The sequence below is a fragment of the Lonchura striata genome, chromosome 3 (genome assembly GCF_050655825.1).
Source record: "Lonchura striata isolate lonStrDom1 chromosome 3, ASM5065582v1, whole genome shotgun sequence".
In the NCBI taxonomy this organism is placed as follows: Eukaryota; Metazoa; Chordata; class Aves; order Passeriformes; family Estrildidae; genus Lonchura; species Lonchura striata.
In genome coordinates, this window is record NC_140705.1 from 76,211,369 (window position 1) to 76,233,270 (window position 21,902).

Sequence of the window (21,902 nt, forward strand, 5' to 3'; positions counted from 1 at the left end):
AGCAATGAGTATTAATTATTAGATTAATTAATTACAGTAATTAATTAACTTACTAAAGTAGAAGAGATTCAAAGCCTGAGTGACAGACACAAGTAACAGTTCACCCTACCCTCAATGGACATAGTTCTCCTTTGTGTCCAAGATGAATTATGTTCTTGATATCTTTATATTTAGTGATGCACAGCCTTCAGCCTCCCTTAGTCAGAGCAAGCAGCTGCCACTCCATAAAACACCATGGTGAGAGCTGTGTGAAAGACCTGGTGTTGAATCCAAGTTAGGCAAGCTTCTTCAGCTTTTTCTTTCACTTCTTACAGATGTGAAATTCCTGTCAAATTTACTGAAAGCACTAATCTGTCTCCAAGGAACCATAACTGATTGATGTTTCAACACTTGACTTAGGCAAATAATTGATGATGACTGTTGAGTTTTGCTTTGAGATTTGGGTTCAGTTAAATGTGACACTTATGAGATTCATCACTGAGTACAGACAGAGGAACCAAAGCAGGAGAGAAAAGGCACGCCCAAAAGCCTTGAGAATATCAGAGAGGCATCTCTAAGTGTTGCAAATACACAAAGAGGTGGTTTGATTCAACCTAAAAAGGTGGGGCGTGGCATATCAAATCTATTTTCCTTGCTAAGAAGAACCATATCCATGCAGAATAAGGGTCCCTTTAGCTAAATACCTCTTTGCCAGCATTGGTCATAAAACCACAGGTGCTGGAGGAAGTGTCGTATGTGACATTTCTTCCCAAATGTATCAAAACTTGACAACAAATATCACCGTAAACAGTTTGTAACACATCTCTGGAATGGAACAGTCATCCAGACGTGCTGGGCCATTTTTTTTCTGAAGCACAGCTTGTTGGATCATTTATTTTCCTCTAGTTTTCAGTTGTGTTTGAAATAGAAGATGGATGTGTCAGCTATGCAGGCCATTCCAATGCACATTTGATTTACCATTTTGTTGCTACTCCACAGTTTGAGATGCTGACGGGATCATTACCCTTCCAGGGAAAAGACAGAAAGGAGACAATGGCACTCATTCTCAAGTGAGTATCAAAACTGCTTTCATTCTTCTAACTGTGAGTTAACTCTACCCTCTGGAGACTCCATAGGGCCCAAGTATTTGATGAGTAGAGAATAATGATGGGCATAATGAACTTTCCAAAGCCATGCAAGGTATGAATTTAATAAGACACACATAGCTGATGCCTGTGTTTAACTCCGAAATTGCCTTCAGACTAAACAGGTGCTGGAGTAGGAAGTGAATTACTGAGAGGACCTTACAAAATAAATTTATCATACTTTTTGTGATAATGTCAGTATCCACAAAATGTGGAAGAGTCAGATTTCTGTAGAACATCTTATATTTTGTTGTTGCCAAGTTTCAAATCTTTTCCTTTGCCATGTCCCATTCATTTAATGTTAAATGCAGACAAAAGTAATTGAAGCTTAGCTTTGCTTTCTAGTGCATTTTTTATGTAGTGGTGAATGGCCAAGAGAAAAGCTTTATTCTCTTTAAACATATGAAGTCTCATATACATTTTTTTCATTAAGTTTGATTGTTTAAATTCCTCTTGATTGCTAAATTTATTCCAGCAAACTAAAAAAGTGAAAAAATTCTGTAGGAAAATTACCTATTTAGGTTGCAAAAATCTTATGAAATTCATTAGACCTGATCTACCTCTAGTGAAGTTAGTGGTAAAACGTTCCTTAAGACCAGCATAATAAGATCAGCTTCTCACTCTGCACTGCACTATGCTTAGGTAGCCTTTGGTCACAGATTTCACGTGTCTGCCCGTCATGACTACTACAGTTCTGCTGTTTCCACCACAGTGGGATGGAAAAAAAGCTTGAAAAATCTATTTTCTTTTCAAGTGTTGTGTTCTTTCAGAGCCAAGCTGGGAATGCCACAGTTTTTGAGCATAGAAGCCCAGAGTCTGCTGCGAGCCCTCTTCAAAAGGAACCCCTCCAACAGATTAGGTACGTGTGTGCTTGATCAGCACATTCCTTATGTGCTCCCTGCCTTGTTGGGGGATGAGTTGTACCTTTTAGCTCATCTTTTCCAGTGCTTATCCTCCTCATTAGATGGCATTTGTCATTCCTTCCCAGAGCACAGTGAACCTTCAGCATCACTAGAGGAATTAGTAAGGAGTACAGGCAAAGCATTGAAATCTAAAACATGATATTAACTTGTGTTTCATTTTTTGGTAAAGAGGGTGAATGAACTGCCAGCTTGTATGAATTATTTAAGATACCTGCTGTGTATGATAATATAGGGAACTGGAAAAAATGTGGTTTAAAATCTGTATAATTTAGCTAAAAATCTCAGGTTCCATCTCTCCCATTTTCAAATGCATCTCAGTCTTGTCTCATTCTGTTAGCTAGGAGCAGTCTTGCAGTAGACTTTATTCTTTATTAGCCAAATACATAATGTCCTTTTTACTGATGTTGATGCCTTGGAATGGCTACCTAGAACAGAGGCTATACAAAGTTAATAGAATAAAATAGATATTTATTAAAGGCCTTCAATAGATACACCTTGGGCAGTGTAAAAGCACTACAGAGGCTACAGCCAAGATGGACAATGGTCACAAGTTTTTCAGACAGCATAAGTTTGGTCTATTTGCATATCAGGGGTTAATCCTCATTTACAGGTTCAGGTAATGAACCATATTCCCCCACCTCACTCCCCACAATTCACTTTTGTTTTGTTTATACTTTTCGAGCCTGAGGCTGTGCTCTGTCCTTGGATCTCAGGCCTACAGAGATTGTCTTGTCTGACCAAAACATGAAGACGGTTAACTATACTTTCTATGGATTTTAGACCTTTGCACTAATGCAGTATAGAATTTGAAAGATATAAAAGCTAAAATCTTAAGGCATCAATATGTCTTCACCCTTTGTTAATAATCTTGCTTAGATTGTGATAAACTTAATATATATACTGGATAATATATATTATGTCACTTGTACCTTTGTTTATGGGTTTTATGAAGAAATTAATTGCATTTGATGAGGTGATGGACAATGCCTATGGCATGACTGCCACTGCAGATTTTTTTGTTTCCCACAGGCATGTGGGGACAACCCAATCGAGCCCAGTGCTGGGTGGCAGTGGGGAGCCAGTCCTGCAGCATGCCACTGGCCCCTGTCCTGCCAGGGGGATCCCATATGGCCCACGGAGGGAATGCCTTCCCATTTGTTTTACCTCTTGATCTCAATGGTAGCCTTGTATTCTGATATACTGCAAACACGAGAGTAGAAAAACACATTTTCTCAGCAGGTTTCAATTGCTCTCAAGAAATTTCTTTTACACAGGGAAAAATAGAGTATTGGGATTTCTAAGTTTAATCTCGCTTCAGAGAAATGGGATGTTGCACCAAATATGAACTTTTTCCCACTCCCTAACTCTATTTCTTTCTGCTGTTTCCTCCCTGTCTTCATCTCTTGGTTTTATTCTGCTCTGTTCGTTTTGTGGCTTCTCACAAATTGCTATCCATCCAAAATGGAACTCCAGTGAAGTCACTGGGAGTTTCTGGATACCAGTCCTTAAAAAGCTGCTCACTAAAACTTAGTTTAGCCAAAACAATTTTAGCCCTCATATGTTAATAATGGGGAATTGCTAGGGGTTAAGTTTTTAAAACCTGAGGTGTATTGAAATACTGGGAAGGCTTGGAGGAAAAGAAAGAAAGAAAGAAAGAAAGACATTATTTATAATACAAATGTCCAAGGAAATAAAATCTAAAAGGGTATCAGAAAAAATGGATCTTAATATTTCAGGGATAATGGTGGAAAGCTCCTGAAGGCATTCTCTGTTTTAACTGATGGAGAATCAGCACAAAGGAAGATGGAAAGGAACCTGTTGATAACAAAAGAAGAAAAGCTTGCATAGTTGGCCTCAATACTGAAGTCAGTGGATAAAAGGACTGCTTCAGCCTTGTGGATTTTTGCTTTTTCTGGGAAAGGAATAATAACATTTAAAGAAAAGTAGACTTAGACATCCCAATTTGAAAAATCATTGGAAAATTATTGAAACATGTTAAAATAAATGAACCATATTATGGATCAAACACTTGATTTCAGCCATTGTTTCATAAATTTGCTAATATGGAAAGTGCATTTAATTCCAAAATGCCATTTTAAGTATTTGCAAGACAAAAGATGATTTCTGCCATTTGATATTGGTATCTTAAACAGAAGATTTATGATGTATTCTGAAATTTTGCTTAAAATTGTGTTTTGAAGCTTTGAATTATTAATGGAAGAAATATTAGGGTTGAAGTGAGTTAGACAAGACTGAAAAGAAACTTAGTAATCTGATTTACCTGCTTCTATTTTTAAGTCTGATGCCCATATTAATATTTGTGACAACTTTTTAAGTAATGGAAAGTCTTCCTTTGGTATCCCTGGTTTTGGGCACTATCTGTTATTTTCTGAGCCTATTTGCTGTACAAATAGCCTGCCTAACACTGCTTTGGTAGTATTGCTCTAAGTAGAACAATTTCAGATTATGGATAAGCATAATTTTAAATTCTTAAACTAACTGAATGCCAAATAATGAGTATGCACTCAGAAGTAAAACTTTAGGATGAAAGTGTTAATTCTTTACATTTCCAGGAAGTAGGTAAGGGACTTGTTCTAGGGCCTGGAACTCTCAGGTAGTTAAATAAATTATTTATTATTTAACATGATTATTTAGCAAGTACATATTAAAATATATTTTATATTAAAAAATATTATCTAACAAACTCCCTATGCTGCTGAGCAGTATGAAAGTATCCAGGGTCCTTATAATTGAGATGGTTGGTCAAGAAAGTTTAAAATAAAAGCATATGCCCATAGGTTCAGAGTAAAAGCCAAGGAAATCATTACCATTTTCTTAATCACATGTTCTCAGGTAAGATACATTCTGCTTTGGCACATAAAAAACTTCAGGCTTTAACTTTTTAAAATTATGAGTTTAAACAGAAAACAGCTTTCATCTTTGTCAGAGTGACAGTAAAGCTTTCCTGTAAACCTCAGAAAAATAGCTAAAAATTCTAGCTCACTAAAAATATTCTGAAGCTGTAGAGACACTAAAATTTTATTATTTGAAACTAAAAAGTTAGAAACTCTTTCTGATTATTTTGAATACCCAATAATCAACTTTCAGGTTTCTTAGGTCTTCTTTTTCCCCCTTAATATTTCAAGCTTGTGTTGGCTATAATGATTCAATAACCAAAACCAATTAAAAATAAAACACCCTACACTTACTGTTTGCAGGCATTTTTATTGCAGGTAAAAAACTTAAGTCATTAAGTTCTCACTTAGTAATGTGAGGCTGCTTTTATATAAATGCACTCTATAATGTGTTTAAACTAGCAATTTGATATGAAACAATTATTTATCTTCTCGGACCCTCGAGGGACTGAATGGGATATAAGAATATTTGCAGGCAATAGGTTTGATTGTGCTGATTATTCTTGACTGATAGATATTGCCAAGTTGAAATTGAAGTGAAGTTAAAAAACCCAAACTCACTAGAAACTTTGAGGAAGGTGTAAGGTTTGTGGTCGTGCAGTGCGCTGCTGCGTGCTGGGCTTCAGATATTTGCTGAATACCCATCTCTATGCCAAGAAACGTCCATCCCCGTGCAGCAGGCCTTTCCAGCCACGACCTCTGCAGTGCTTTTCTTTTCTCCATGAAAGCACATCTCTTCTCAGTACCCCTGTAGATCTGCAGGGGGTAGATAAGTGGCTGAAACATGCTGAGCAAATCCAGAGAGACTCACCATAAGCACCGGTGCCTAATGTCCCCGAGGATTTTTGCAGTGAGGTCAGGGCTGTCCTCCTGGCTCCCAGAGCTGGTTCTGAATGCACCCTTGGGGCACTTCTCTCCTCCAGCTGAGAGGACCAGGCCACGTGCTGCTGCCTGCAGCCACAGCACACTGTCCAGGAAGGGGCTGTGGGCTACACCAGCAATTCTCATGGCAGGGAGGGTCAGGGAATAAAAACTGCAGGAAGTGCTGAACCTTCTCCATACATAAAATCAGTTGCTAAGAATTGGATGTCACTCCTTGCAAAATGAGGCTATTACCATTGTAAATATCTTTACTATATTAAGCCCTTGCAGTTTACAACATATTCCTTCTGTGCCGGAGCTGAGGTGGCCCCAGCTGGGAAATTAAACTTTTACAAACCAATGTGTCCCTAAACTGCATGTTTGCATTTCTTGCCAAACACTGCAGCCCCCACTAAAAGAAGTAGCTGGGGGTGGACTTTTTCTTCTTGGTCCTTATATCTGTAGGTTTGTGGGAAAAGGAAGAACAACACTAGCAAAAATTGTGGCTTTCAAAAAGATTATCTGAAAAAAAGCATGTCATTCCCAACACACAATGACATATCCATTAGGCTAAGCGAGAGGGAAAACAGAAGCAGTAGGGAAAGGGCAGAGCAGAGAAAATTGAATGCATTAGCAATTATCCTCAGTCTAGGATGTGCTACTAGTGTCTTACAGTGTCTCAGCATTTATCCCAGTCCTGCAAAATCAGTCTGGCACTTGGGTTTCATCCTGATGTGGTAAAGGACATTTACTGCATGTTGCATTTTCCAATCACCACCACTCAACTCAAAGCATTTTTCACACATATTTCTTTTCTGAAGATTTGCTTAATGTAATTCTCTTCAGAGTAGCTCTGCTGGTTTTGTGTTTCTGTTGGCATTGCTAAAATCAGAATGAATCCACCAAGGGAATCTTGCAGACTTCAGACTGTGTTGAAACAAAAATATGCTAGGGAAATAATAGAACAAGTCCTATTCAAAGACTTACCATTTTCTTGTTCAAAACTCATGGACCATAAACAGATGCCTAGGGATATGTAAGAACAGGATAAACATATGTGTTGTTTCACCCAAGGTTTCTCTCTATTCCTTCCTTCAGGTCAAGCAAGGGGTTTCCTGAGCCTCTTGTGGTTTGTTGATGAAATAATCTTCAACAGATTTCTTTTCAACAGACTTTCCTTACATGGCCTCCCCATGAACCCATTGAAGTATTTTGTGCCACATCATCTTTTCCAAGTAATTCCACATCACACAACTGTTTCCTGAAGAAACATCTCCAGGTTCTTCTGAACCTCATTCCTGTTGGCATAATTTAGTGATCTATTTTATACTTCCTCAGTCATCTGTTTCCAGGCTGAAAAGTCCTGACTTACTCAGTCATTCCATAGCATTACCTGTTGGCCTTTTTGATTTTTCCTAACTTTAATCAGCATACCATTTTACAGGGGAGTGTGTCAGCTACAACCCATATTCCAGTTGCAGAAATGCAACAGATTTACACAATTACAGTGTGTCATGGTTTGACACTGGCACAATGCCAGCACCCCCATGAAAATTCAATCCCTCCCTTGAATGCTGTGAAATACAATCAAGAGCAGAGCAAAGCAGGCCCAAGCTTAATAACAGAAAAAAAACCTTTATTAAGTTACTACTATAAAAGAAATAAAGAAGGGAAAACAAACACACAAAGATCAAAATGAAAACCTTGCAAAGCATTTCTTCTCTCACCACCCAACTCTAACAAACCATAGCAAGACACAACCTGGACCCCAATCAGGTTTCCACCCTCCAGACAATCAATACTCAGTCCATTGAGGGAACAGGAGTCTCTCCTGTGCCACAGACCCCCCAAGAAACACAGCAGCCACATCCTGTGTTTCCATGGCACCACCCAGAGAAAAAGTTTGCCATGGTGACCCTCTCCTTTCCATGCACAGTGCTTTCACCACCAATGCATGGGTGGACAGACTGCTTTTAGGATTTTTCCTTTCAAGGATGCCCTGCCAAGAGGGGGGAAAAAACAACAGTTCAGTTTTTCATTTTTTGGGACCACAGTCCCCCCCTCCATTTTCCCCCGGGGCCGAGAGTCCAAGAACAGAGATCTTCTTCTCTTTCTTTGAGGACAGGGGGCACCACCACAAACCCCCTAACTTTTCTCTGTTCGCTCCACTTCTTTTTCCAGCTGAAGCAGGTCTCTTGACTCACTGGCATCCTCCTAAAATACAGTCTCTCTTGGAAGAGAAGATTGGTTCAGTCTGTGGTTACCAAGGAAAAAGTCCAGCCAGAAAAAACACTCCGTCGTCTCCTCCCACCTAGAATTTCTCCTTCTAACATCCCAGGGTCCAAGCTGTCTCTCTGCCTCTCCTTCAAACCGAGGAGGGAAAAAATTTCACACAGCTTTCATTTCTCAAGGAAGGGTTAAAAGTCCCGACTCCCTGGCTGGCTCTCTGTCCGGATTCTCCAGCTCCCACAGGCAGCTGGGCACCTTGTGGCCCCCCCGCTCTTCTCCTTCCCCGTGGTGAACTGCTGATAAAAACTGCTGCTGCTGTTTCTTTCTCTCTCTCTCGAAAGAGAGATATTCTGGGTGGGGGGAACGGAGACATCCCAGATTTCTCCACCCTTCCATCTGCAGGGGCCAGCCCGGTTCCAGCCCCTCCACCCTTGGGCCCACCTCAGTCAGGCCATGGGCCTTCCCCTCCCCACCCAGCCACGGCCGGGCAGGGAAGAGGCTGCACTGCGCCCTGACCGGAACCAAAGAGAGCGAGTTCTCCTGGGAATTCTGCTTTTAACCCCTCTGTGTTCTCAGAGGCGTGTCTACTTTCAATTGGTCAATATCTAAATTGACCTCTTCCTTCCAAGAAAATTCTTTTTCTATGTCAAACCACAACACTGTGCAATGAGGTTGTCCCTTTTGTCCTCTTTTTCTAAGGTTTGATTTCATGTTGTGTTTGCCTGGAAATGTCTGTCTGTTACAACTCACAGACTCCTCAGCAGGACTGGTCACCTCTGAGCACATAATTTTGTATTGCAGCTAGGATTGTTCACTCTTATGTGCATCACTTGCCTATACTGAAAGATTACTGGGATGGGAAATTAATCAGGAGATCATCCCTCTTTGCTGTTTTCCAGAAGGCCTGACAGACAATCCTGCATGTTTATTTACAGAGTGTTTGCTTCCCGTATCCATTCATCAGTGTGTGTTAAGCAGGTTGTAGGAAGCAGTTCCTGATCATTGCATTTGACAAACATCCATAATGGTTTTGTACACAAGGAGAGCAGACATCACATTTTACCAAAGCTTCTGTTGACAAGGCTTTTGTAAAGCAGCTTGTAATGTTAATCTTCCCAAAGTACAAATGTTGCATGTATTAAACGCTGAGTCCTCTGAGCTGCTGAGTGCCCCTTGCAAGGTGCTTAGGAATCCCAAATCCTTTTGAGAATCAAGGTTGCTCAGCATGCTTGAGAAGAAGTAGGCTGGGTACCCTTCAGGAACTGATTCCAGAATTGCAGTGCAAAGCCTTTGCTTCCAGAGTTTAATTCTCCTTGAAATGAAAATGAAAGGTGCTAATAATAAGGTCAAATCAACCCCAAAAATGGCATTCTAAATCCTCTCTGATAGTTCTTTTAATTATTGCTGAGTACCGGTTTGGTTCTGTGATAGCACTGAAGCAAATAAATTGAGCTGAAGGAATAAAAAAGTCAATATTCAGTGAAAACATAAGGCAAAAGTGATGAAGGAATTAGATTCATTACCAGATCTCAGAAGACTTTCCCAAAATTTCCTACAGTAATGTAACAGAAATTTAACAGAAGGAAACAACACTGAGAGTGATGATTTTAGTATTCACAGGAATTTGAAGATAGTATGTAAAGAGGGGGTGCCTAAAACCCTGGCTTACTTCAAAACTTTTTGGAGCCTTCTGGCGTTTTGAGTCTATACTTGCCTGTACTGCTGCTTTCTGTGCCAGTGGAGTGCAGTAGCTAGTGAAGATTTGAAAGCCAGTGTGGATAGAAAAACTGCCACTGTGGAGCCCTGCCAGAGGATCGGGATATCCTGGGGCCTTTCCTGACCTTGCTGATGCATGCACTCTGCTGTGGCTAAAATCCCCTGCATCACCCAAAGCCTTGGCAGCAGCCTCAATTAGAGAAAAGGCCCTTGGAATCAGAGCCTCCTTAATGAAGTGCTCATGTCTGTATCTATGTCACTGTGATGGCACTTGCACCATTCAGAATTTCTTGACTAGAACTGTTTAGATGAGGACTCTCGCTTTGTCAGAAGAAAAGTGGGGATGAGGAGAGAGTGGAGAAGAGACATCATGCAGCTCTCTTATAAGCATGAATTCATTTTGATTCTTTCATTCTCTTCTCAGGTGCTGGATTTGATGGAGTGGAAGAAATTAAGCGTCACCCTTTCTTTGTTACTATAGACTGGAATGTAAGTGAAGCAGCATTTTATTTTTAGCTACATTTTCTGAAGACAAACTGCCATGCTTAGGAAAAGGATTACTTTCTCTAACATAGAGAGCCTAACTTGTCTGACACAGAGGAGTTAGAGCCTTTTCAGTGGGTGCCCCTGTCTCTCTTGAATGCATGTTGGCTTCAGTACTAAAAATTGGAACAATTGATCAAATTAAACATTATTCAAGTAAGACATGTCAGATGTGATTAACAGAATGGTAAACAAGGATTTATTTTGTTGCAATCAACTACAGGTCATAAAGGTGGTGGTGCAGATTATCTGAGTGTTTGATTTAGACTCGTAAGAGGTTAAATCTCACATTTCCAGCATTGTAATTGTTCAAATTAACTTATTCTTAGACAAACCTGAGGGCAAACATTTTTCATTCTTGATCTGGAATCTGCCAGTGCATCAGAGCTGCTGTTTGCCACATCCCCTTGCATTTTGTAGTTTAATTTTATCTGACTTGTGTCATGGTATTGTCGTGTCTCTTCAGTATTTAATGCATTCACTCATGAGTGCTAGTACAACAGGTAACACTGATGCAGTTCTTACCAGAAATTCTGGTAAAACTGTGTGAATCTATGTGACAGAACCATTCTCAAACTGCTGCCCAGGACTTTGCAGTGAAGCTAATTCCTCTGTGAGAGAACATTTTGTGCTGCCCAGGTAGCCTTTGAAAGGCCCACAAAGCCATTTATTTTGGAAAAACTCATTAGAAAAATCTAATTTGGTTGCCTTTTGAAGAGTTATCATGACTCATAAACATATTAAAACATAATTAATGAAGGTGGGTTTTGAGACTTTCCTTTATAGTCCTGCTGGTTTTTAGAGCCATTAAATATGTTGTAGAGCCTACAGTGTCTTTCCTTTTCTGATTCTTACTAATCATGAGATTCTGTATGAAGACTTTACATTTATGAAAACAGTAAGGGAAAATTTAAAAAACAGAGAATCCCATGACTTAGGTTGTCGATGATGATGACAATTATTAAATACTAACATTAATAACAATAATATTATTTTCTATATTTTCCCCAGTATCTCCACAGTCCTCAGCTTTGCAATCAAAATATAGGTCAGATAACTACATCTTGATGTAATAAGAAGCACTGTAACAGTGAGAGGGTTTTTCTTCTGTGTTTGCTAGGGGACCAGCTCACTAACTCATCATAAATAGATGAGGCTCTGCATATTGGAAAGGTTTTCAGAAAAGTCAGCTCTGTCCCATGAGAATACTCAAGACCACCTTCTGTCATGATAATTGGTGATTGTTTCAAGCTTCGTTCTTTAGGGAATAATTTCATGCCTGTCCTAAGGAAACTCTACTGTCCTCCATCATTTGAAAAAGCTGTTACAGACAGGGAAATATATACCACAAAGAAGATAGGTATGCTTGAACATGCCTTGGGGCTAGAGAGGAAGGTAGATTTAATTGCCTTTTGATGTGTTATCGAGCCCTCTAACTCTGCTGTGAAATATAGCTGTTAAAATCCATTTTAATCCAACATAATTAGTGCTTATTGCACTCTCTCGGAGACAGATCACTATTACACCGATCAGCTATCATCCTTGTAATATATTTCCTCATTTTATCCTAATTTTGCAATCACTCAAGGAGATCTTGGAAGGCTTGTCTTGTTCCAGCAGCTACAGTACTGTATGTATTTCAGAGCAGTGTGAGCCTGGCCCTGAGCTGAAGCCAGAACTTTGACTCTCAATAATCATCCAACCAGTTGTTAACATATTCTCCATGTGCAGAAACAGAAGAGAGTCAGAGAACAGAAATGGATCATACATGGATGTTTCTACCTATAGCACTGATCTCTGTACAGTTGGAGGAAAAGAATCCCTGGTGCCCTCATTTTTTCTCTCATAATGTATACAAAATCTGCCACATCATTTTGGAGACAGTCAGCAAACAGCACTGTTGAGATGGAACAGAAACGATGATTTGCTTTATGCCTTGGCAATATAAAGACCTCAGAGAGCAAGAGGCAACCTCTTTTGGAGAACTTCTGTGCCACCTTAGCAGCTATAATAGACAGGACTGCTGTGACTGAGAGCACAGAAAATTTCAGCAACTGTAGTAAAAAAATCCTCCATCAAAAGCCCCCTTATCATGAAGGGTAAAAATGGGTTAGTGCCTCCTAGAAATGCAGTGTGAAACAGGTTTGCTTTTAAGCATGATTTTTCTTACAAGACCGACATGATAACCAGGAACAAAGCACCAAGTTGCATCATCTAATTTTAAAGACAGATTCAAAACAGAAATGAGTTATCTTTTTCCTTCTAAGACATGTGTGAAGTCTTGGTGTTGCAGTGATACTAGAACTACAAATGGAACCTTGTGACTTGGGCTTTCCTTTCACAGTATTTTCAGAGCTGTTCCCTTGAGGTTTGGACTGGAGCTGGTTATTTTCTCTGTCCGTGAAGTGTTTACCTGTTGGGGCAACCATTTCCCATCTTTTACTGTCTTCAAACAGACACAAGCAGATACAATATCTGGTTTGGATGAACACCCAGTGGAAACAGCAGACACAGTGCAGGAACAGCCCCTGTGATGATGCTGCAGATGCTGCTGCCAAGCACAGCGTGCTGGTACCATATGACCACTGCATGCAGAGGCAATCCTGGAAAGTGTCCATGTGGCCAGGGAACCCTCCTCCTCCTGGCCTTTCCCAGAAGCTGTTCCCATGTTCCAGGGTGCCATCCTTCACCAAAATTGCCGGCCACCTTAGGTTTAACTTCTGGCTAACTTCTGCACTAAATGAGCTGCTGGCAATCTGACACAGGGGTTTTTTCCCAGACTTAAATGGTGGCATGATACTTTCTAAGACTCACATTTTTACAGCTGTTACCCTGTAACAAAGCCCTAAGTTCCAGAGTGAAAAATAGCTGGAGGTTTCTGCAAATAGAAGTCTGGCTGCTCTGAGGCATTTAGCAGGCACCATGACGTAAATTCAATAGATCTGTTGTTAAATGAATGGATTGTCTTTCATGATCAAGGCTGGGATGCTCAGAAGAGAGATTAGATGTCTAGCTCCTTGACAGTTTCACCTGCTTATTAACCTTGCACCTCCTTGTCTTCTTAAGACAAGCAGACCCAAAACAAGTTGACTTCAAATAATTTAAGTCATTGGCTCTGAGAAAGCACAGTATGCTTCCTGATTTTTTACTACTGTTTCTTCTTTCCAGGTCATGCATAATGAATTTCTGTCTTTTCATTGAAAATGAAAAATGCAATCCCTTTTTGCAGACTGCTGTCGGAGGAGTGGGCTGTAAACAGTAGTTTTTGTTTGGATGACAGACTAAATTTGAACTATAGCAAATTACATGCTTGAAAATGAACTGCCAAATACAGCTGAGGAAAGGAATGGGAAGAAAGTGGATTCCAGTTCTTTTTCCTTCAATATTAATCAGAGATCAAACTGAACTGAAACTATAAATTATTTAATTACCAATTCTACAAACAGCAAAAAATTAATCCTAGGGTCTGAATTCTGCTAGCTTTTCTGTCATTTGCAAGCAATAACACTGAGTCATTAATCTAGGAGAGGACAAGCATTTCAGAATGTAGTTCATCCTTTTGTCTGCTTATCGGATTTGCCATGACAGGTATATGTATCAAGGGACTTTATTCACACACTACAAGTGCACCACTGTGAAGGGTAGCATCTTTCTATTTCTAGAAGTTGTCTAAGGAATAATTCAATTCTTCATCAAAGAAACTCTGTTCAGGAAATGACTAAATAGTTTTTAATGAAATTAAACCATTTTCTTTTTCTAGATATTTGTCAGACATTTACATCTGTACAGAGCATTTACATCTTTGGGGTTTTTAGCAGTGTGTTTTTTTTAAAGGTGATGAAAAATTAAATACTTATAAGTAAGAATAGAAGAAAACACATTGTTGCAGCATTTTATTACTACTCTCTCTCATGTATTATTGAAGTTCCAGCTGAGGAGGTGTTCAGATAAGGATCATACTAGGGATATGGCAGCATATTTTTAGAAAAAGTCAGTGGCACTTGGATGAAAATTAGTTATTTCAAATAAAAATGTTTTTGTCTGAAATCTGAAGGAGAGTAGAAGCTTGTAATTTCTTAAACTGCTATAGATATGGTTTCTAATTAATTCATAGGTACTTATTATGAAAGTCTCAGGAGGATGTGAGGAGTTGATAAGTGGTCAGAAGCATAGATGTGTGTCCAGGTGTGAATATCTAAATCGGTGTTTTCATGGAGACCATCTGCTTTGTTCTGTGGTTTATGCACTCCCTCAGCTCAGCCTCTGGATCCCACAACACTGTGTGTTATGCAGTGATTCTTCATACCTGTCAGTCACATTCTCCTGTGCTGAGTCAATGATGTAGCCAGTTTAAAAAAAATGGTGATGGAATGTTGGAGCTTCTTCTTTACAGGGAAAGAGAAATAAATAGTATTTTCATTAAAGCATTAATGGCTAAGGAGTGCAATTCTCCTTTATGGATGTGGGAACAATGTGAAAGAAAAAAAAAATCCTCAGCTTCTTATACCTGTGCAAGATAACAAACATATAATGATTATAAGTACCCAGCATGAAATTTAAATGCTCCAGTTATCACTATGATATCCAAAGTCTATTTTAAATGCCTAATAAGATGCCCCAAAAGAAATATTTGGATATCAAAACTGGAATTTAAACCAGGAAAACTGGGAACCTCTTCCCATTTAATCAGATAATGGAACTCACTGTAGCTTTTGCATACAGTACTAAGATTACCATGACTTAGAAAGTACATAACTGCTTAAACTTCACCCAAAGTTATGGACAGTCTGATAGGAATGGTCAAATGCAAGATTTGAAATTTAACTTGCTGTCATTTCCTACTCTGGTTGGTTTCTGCCAGAAGAGGTCAAGATACATCATCCCTGAATAATCTGGGGACCACGGTAAGAGATATTATATTCATACATTTCCTAAAATTAAAAATATTCTTGAAAAATCCAGAAGGATCACAAATCCTCCAGGAGCTTCTCTCTCTATGTGTATGCGAAGCAATGGCTGTGATTCTTACTATTTTTTAGATCAGCTTGTGCCACACTGAGTTTTAAAGTCTACAGGAGGATGCAGGTTTTAAAAGGGAGAGGTGTTCTGCCTGTAGCAGGCCTTCATGTTTAATTGTGTTGTGCTGCCCTGTGGTTTAGTGATTTCGCTTGGCTGTAGTGGCTCACTCAGAGAGCTGGAGCCAGTGTTGGATGGAGAAGTTCATAGATGATGCTACTCTGCTTTTCCTGGTCCTCAATGATTTAATTTAGTTACTCTATTCTAGAGCTTGAGGAAAAAAAAAGTTTTAGGCAGTTTACCTTTAGCTGTTCTGTTGTCTTTTTTTTGTCACAAGTGGGCAAGGAAAAGGAAAAGGGAGTCATAAGGGGTGTTCTCAAAAGGAGTACCTTTCACTCACACAGGAAACTTCTTTGTTTCCATCCCCTCCCAGAAAGCAAATTTGTGATTATAAATCTTTTGGTGGCGTGTGACTCACGATGAATCTTAAATCACTCTCTAGCAGTGGAGGATGTGGGTTAGGGATTCAAAATACAAATGTAGCTCCAGCAGCACTTAAGAAACTACAGATGGGGGAAGGAATTAAGAGGCCAGAAAGAATATGGTTACGATAATGAAAAGAGAGTGCGATTCCTGAATGATGTACAGCTCTGGAACATTTTCCAATTTTTGGACCTCACAGGATGAGCTGTGCAGTTAATTCCGTGAGGAAGCATGTGCATGTGACCATATTGCTTTCTGCAGTAGAAGTACTGCAGTTGTGAACTAAGACAAATAAAGGGAAGCTGGGAAGCAAATAGCTTCTCAAGGTGAAATCCTAGCAACAGAAAAACCTTCAGTAGGTGCTGAGTTCTCTTGTGAAGTTCTGGGCAGACAGAAAAAGATGTATGTTAATTACTAGGTTGATACTGTTCAGCTGATGAGTGACACTTCCTGCATAAGATTGCAATTGGCTTTTAATTATTTGGAAGACTGGCTTTCCATTGTGGCTCACAGCAGTTATTCATCTCCTTTCCTCTCCAAAGATATGGAGCAGTTTTACGCAAGCAGGAACTTTTTATGGTGAAATGGCCATTAATTATTGTAGTCATTTCCAACCTCACTGTCTCCCTTTCCCAAGGAATCATAACTCAACCACAAATATATCCTTTATGTTAAAGCTAATACTATGTTACAGAATGTTCTCCTTCAAGAACCTTTATTTATGCAAAATCATGAACCTTTATGCAAAATTCAATTCAAACTATGGTGATATGTGTATCTTAGATTTGACTACATGCTTTGTATTACAGAAGTTAATTCCCCAGAAAACACACAGTTAAAAAGAATCTTCCTGCACGCAGGGAGCTGGACAAGCATTTAGTAATGTCCATTAAACATCTGAAAAATCAGTTTATTAGGAAGTTGTTTTAAGAGCTAACCTAAAAATACATATTGCAAACAGTCATAAAGTTGAACTCTCCAGTTCTTATCATGATTTGAAAGTTTGCATTAAACGCTATATTTATGCTCAGATATGTTAATTACTGGGAACTGTCTGTGGCAACTAATTCAGCCCTTTGAAACCTGAGAACAAAGCATTGCTAGAAAGGGACTGCAACACGGGGCAGGGAGTCCAACTGGACCTGTGCTCCCCATGCTGCCATTAGCATGATGTTCAGTTTTGGCCATTTCAGGCAGAGCTGATGCAAAGATGGCTGAAATCAATGGGCTCTTTCCATTAACCTCTACAAGCTTTGGATCAGATCCAGACATCCTCACCTCAGTGTGCTTGTCTGTGTTTGTGGGAGTGCTTGCAATGGAGCATGGGGTAGCAATTTCTTAAAAATCTCTGAGAATGAGTAAAAAGGACATGAAGTCCCTCATAACAAAGGCAGGATATATTAGGATGAACTTATGGTGCCTGTTACCTAGGTGATCCCCTACATGACTCCTCAGGCACCAGCAGAAACTTGCACACTTAGCAATACTTACGTTACATACCTTCCTATCTTCATTATGTTTTCGCTTTGTTTTGTTCCTCAGTTCAAGCCACATGTAGAGCTTCAGTATGATTGCCCACCCATCCACAGTGCTTTCTCCCTAGCATTTTTGGTGGGAATTTCATGTAATCATCAGCTGTAAATCCTCTTCCCTTTTACCAGATATGCTAAAAGAACAAGTCTTGATTAGGCTGTAAGGACCAGGCAGCCGACCTGGTCCTTACAGCCTTACAACCATTGCTCAGCTCAGTCTGGCAGCATGTCAAACACATTGCTGCTTCTTGACAAATAATAAATGCTAAAGCAGTCATGGCTTCCTAGCAATTCTTTGTGCTGGTTGCTGTACTGCTGAAGTTACCCTGTTTCCTGGTCTTAGCATTGCACATTCCAGTTCTGCCCTTAGACCAGTGAATTTCCAGATGCTCCAGCTTGGAATACTGTTCCAGCCTATGGGCTAAATTTTTTGCCAGGAACATTTGTGTTTATATTTATTATTCCAGTAGCTAAAATGTGCAGGGACCATCCAGGTCACAGACTTTAGGCCAAGTGGTAAAGCAAGAGCCAGAACCACAGCTCCATCATCCTTGTCTGGCAGTCCAGCGAGGATAGCATGGAGCTGAGGGAGCCCACCCTAAAGAAAGGAGGGGAGTGTATCTCCAGATGCTGAGAGTGTAACACACTGATGCTGATTGTGGTCTGTTTTTCTCCTTGTAGAAACTGTACAGAAAAGAAATCAAGCCGCCTTTCAAGCCCGCAGTGGGGCGGCCAGAAGACACCTTTCATTTTGATCCAGAGTTCACCTCTCGGACCCCTACAGGTTAGTAAGGTGGCACGTGGGTAATTCACCTTTTCAGTTAGTAAATTCATTTGTCTTTTCCCCTCCCTATTCCAACGCAGCTTAAAAGTCTGATCACCTGTGGCATTACAGGGTTTTGCCATATCCAGTAGGAAGCAATGACTGATTTTGCTTTTCCAGCAAAGAAGCTCATAAGTATTTCACCAGCTTCATATTAACTTGTCTTCAGGAAAAACAGATTTCACATTTTTTAAAGGAAAAATAACTATTCTTTTGCTATTTTATTACTTATCTTTGCTTACTAGCTGAATTTAACTATGTTAAATTACCTTGGCTTCAAGTAACTTTGTATCTCTGCAAGTTAGTATGTTATTAGATATTGCATAGATGTTTTGTTTAATTATGACATCCCATGGACTGTGGACTACTGGAAGTTATTGTGTAGTTAAAAGCAATGAAGAATCATCTAGTTCTCAGGTCAGCAGAGTTATGCCAACAGGAAATTTGGCCCAGAATATTTAGAAAATGCTTGCAGATAGAATGTTGTTCCTGTAACTTCTATTTCCTAAAGAAATACCATGCTTTGTACACTACATATATGAAGGTATCTGTTGCATAAAATTCAATCTTTCCACTCTTTTAAATAAACAAGAATATTAATAATGTCAGAGTGGTAATCCCACTTATAATGTTGCCTTCTGCTAGACATGAATAAAGTACATGACATTTCTACCTGTGATGTACCTGTGTCAAGAATTACCCGTTTATGCTTTCTAAAGTGTAAACATTGAATTAGCTGTTGTTGCAAAACACTTTAAAGGTGGTAAGCACTGTAAATGCTACATAATATTGTGTAACAATCAAGTATAAGGTCTCAAGCTTCAATCCTCAAATTGAAATCCTCAAATCCTCAGAACTGTTGCAGTGAGAGGGAAAGATCTGAGCTTTCATTATGAAAACACCTATATTATAGCATGCGAATCAGAGCTGAGATTTCCTGCAGTTTTTATTCAGACTTATCGTGACCTACACCATTTTGACTTAAAACTAGCCCAAAATACTATTCAAAGCCTGGTTCAAATTTCCTTTCATGGGTTTGAAATAAGGGTATCTACTTCAAATCTTTCCTCAGTCAGTTCCTATTTTCTTTTCCCAAGGATGTTCTGCCTTTTACGAACTATAAAAATATTCTATTCTTGTTTTTATAACTGGAACATCCACCTGTCTCCAGTTATATGTTGGTCATGTCCTGATATTCCTATTCCCCTGCATAGAAATATGATCTTTGGTTTCTAGACATTTCACACATCTGATTTTAGCTTTAATTTAGATTTCAGAAGCACTAATTTCTCTGAAATATTGGAGGTTGCAAGTTAATCTGGTCTTCAAGAATGTGTGCTCTGCTTCTCCCATGGGAAGTGTCACTGAAATGCAAAGAAGCATTAAAAGTTTGGATTGCTTTGGAAGTTCACACTTCATTGCTTTTACTGATGCCTGGGGCTATAAATTACAATCTACATTTAACTGCTGTTGCCTAATTAAATTTGTTATTTCCTACGAGACACTGACTTGGAAGGTTTGTTTTGGGGTGATGGCAAGGGTGGGGAGGTGGCCTTCTTCAATTCTGCTTTGGGTTACCATGGATAGTGGCCTGAGGATCAAACATTTACACTTTCATGAATCCATTTACACTTTCAGAATGATGGAAAAGCCCTGGCAGACTGGCAGAATACTTTTCAGCCCCTGACTGTTGACTATTAGGGTCATATAAATTGGGGAGAGTATCACAAGTGTGTTTAATACTGGCTCATATTGCCAATGGAATAGAGCAATAACCTTTTTTATTTTGCTTATGATTATGAGTACATAGACCCCAAACAAAGTAACCCTATTACTGAGAACAGCCTGTAATAATTCCTGCTTCATGATCATGCAGTTGTGTTTTAACAAAGCTGTCAATCACTATTTTACACTGCCTTTATGAAGGAGTTCTCCTGTCTGAAAGCAGGTTTGTGTCAAAGTTTTGCATCCAGTAAACCCTGTCAGTCCAGTGATTTGCTGTACCTCAGAAACTTCCTTTACCCTGGAGGTTGAAACCACATTCTGTGGATTCTTAACTTCAGACCTGAGTGTGCCAAAGATGTGGTTTCTGAGACTGACAGATCATTTATGTGGCTATAGTTTCACATCACTTTTTCTCAGAGACTTGTCCAAGTTGGAGTTGCTTTTTTTGGCCATTTGCTTCCTAAATTCACCACTGTGACCCCACATCTCATTTGTGGTGACTCAGCTCCTTACAGGGAGCTGGAGGCTGAAGTAATCTAGGTTAGAAATGGTGATTTGGACAAGGATCAAACCAAGATCGTTCTTGTGACCCAATTTAGACTTCAGTCCACAAATGTTTGTGCTGCTGTAATTGATGGGACAGCAGGCTGTAACCAGCAGGGATGTTTTAGACTGGCTTTACTGCTGAAAAAAAAGTATGTGAAGTTTCACCTGAAGTATCTAAATATACTCCTTTACAGATAAGATGTTTGCTAACCCCAGTGAAACATGAGGAAGGAAGTAACTTAAGAGTTATGAAGCCTTTGAAAACCCTTAAACTTAGATACTGTAGTGGAACAAAGCATTATTACTTTTCACAGGAAGAAAAATAACCATTAAACAAGATTGGTGCTTGTAAGTGAATCTAATTCAGATATATGAAATTATTCTGATTTATAAGGCCTAGAAAAATTATTTCTGTATCTGAGCTATCAGTTAATTAACATAATTTATGCATAATTTTGCACTTAGCAGAAATGTTTTAATGGGCAAATCAGTTGTTGGTGATGAATATTTAATAGTGAACACCAAATCATCAATAGTTCTTCTGCAGTATTTGCTGAAGCGATTGGCAGTGAATTATGAAGGAACAGTTTTTTTAAACAGAGCTCACCTACCACTTTTGTTTTAGAGCTGCATCACAGCTTTTCTGAGGTTCAAAAGTTTTAAGATGTGAATTATTGTTATTCCTCTTTTTTTTAACAAACATTCTTTCCTCTTAATTAATCCCTTGTGTAAAAATCACTGTTATAGATATGCCATGGTAGGAAGTATCCAGTGATGCAAGAGGTCTGGTGTGATTCATCCACATATTTGCAAGGAGAGTGCCCATCAAAAACACTGAGATAAACAAAAATCCCATGCCATTTTACCGAAAGACAATCTTCTCCATCTGAACTCTGCTTGCTGTGCAGTAAGAACACACTGACTCTTGACTCCTGTCAAAGCTGAGGCAGCTTTGTGATGAGAAATGGAATTATCTGGTCTCAGTTTTGTTTATTCCCAAGCAGATATATATTGGTTTTATCAAGTTCTGACTTCAGTTTCTCTACTCATTTGACCAGTAGATTTATACAGGGTGTGTGCATGCTAAGTACACATCTTTACATATTTTCAGGGCCTCAAGCAGGTGAGTCAGATAAAAAGCTCACTGGGGATGTATTTTCTTTAGACAACTGGGTATTTACACACTTCACTACAAGGAAATAGCTTTCTAATGAAAATCTAACTCTGTAACTTTGTCAGTAAATTCCATGGTGCATTGGAGGAAATGTGAAGGGAAAAAGAGAAAAAACCCCACAAGCCCCCCAGGAACCGAAAAAAAGGTTAGCAAATTTTAGTAATATAGGTTTTATAATACCCAGCCTGTTGCCAAGGAATAGTTTACAAAGTGATTCTTCTTGCTGAGGAAAATACCCAGGATAAAACATACACTGGGGAGAAAGATCTCTTCAAAGCTTTTCAGAATTCTA

At 39.2% G+C, this 21,902-nt stretch overlaps 1 protein-coding gene across 5 annotated transcripts in view; it reads left to right on the forward strand.

Moving 5' to 3' along the window:
• Nucleotides 1-21,902, forward strand: part of RPS6KA2 (ribosomal protein S6 kinase A2) — a 279,608-nt gene that overhangs the window by 223,489 nt on the left and 34,217 nt on the right. For all 5 annotated transcript variants that reach the window (XM_031504319.3, XM_085576816.1, XM_021544171.3 and 2 more), the window contains 4 exons: nt 979-1,049; nt 1,895-1,983; nt 10,193-10,257; nt 18,024-18,126. In XM_031504319.3, the coding sequence (XP_031360179.1) occupies nt 979-1,049; nt 1,895-1,983; nt 10,193-10,257; nt 18,024-18,126 (328 nt within the window). The remainder of the gene's footprint in view (nt 1-978; nt 1,050-1,894; nt 1,984-10,192; nt 10,258-18,023; nt 18,127-21,902) is intronic.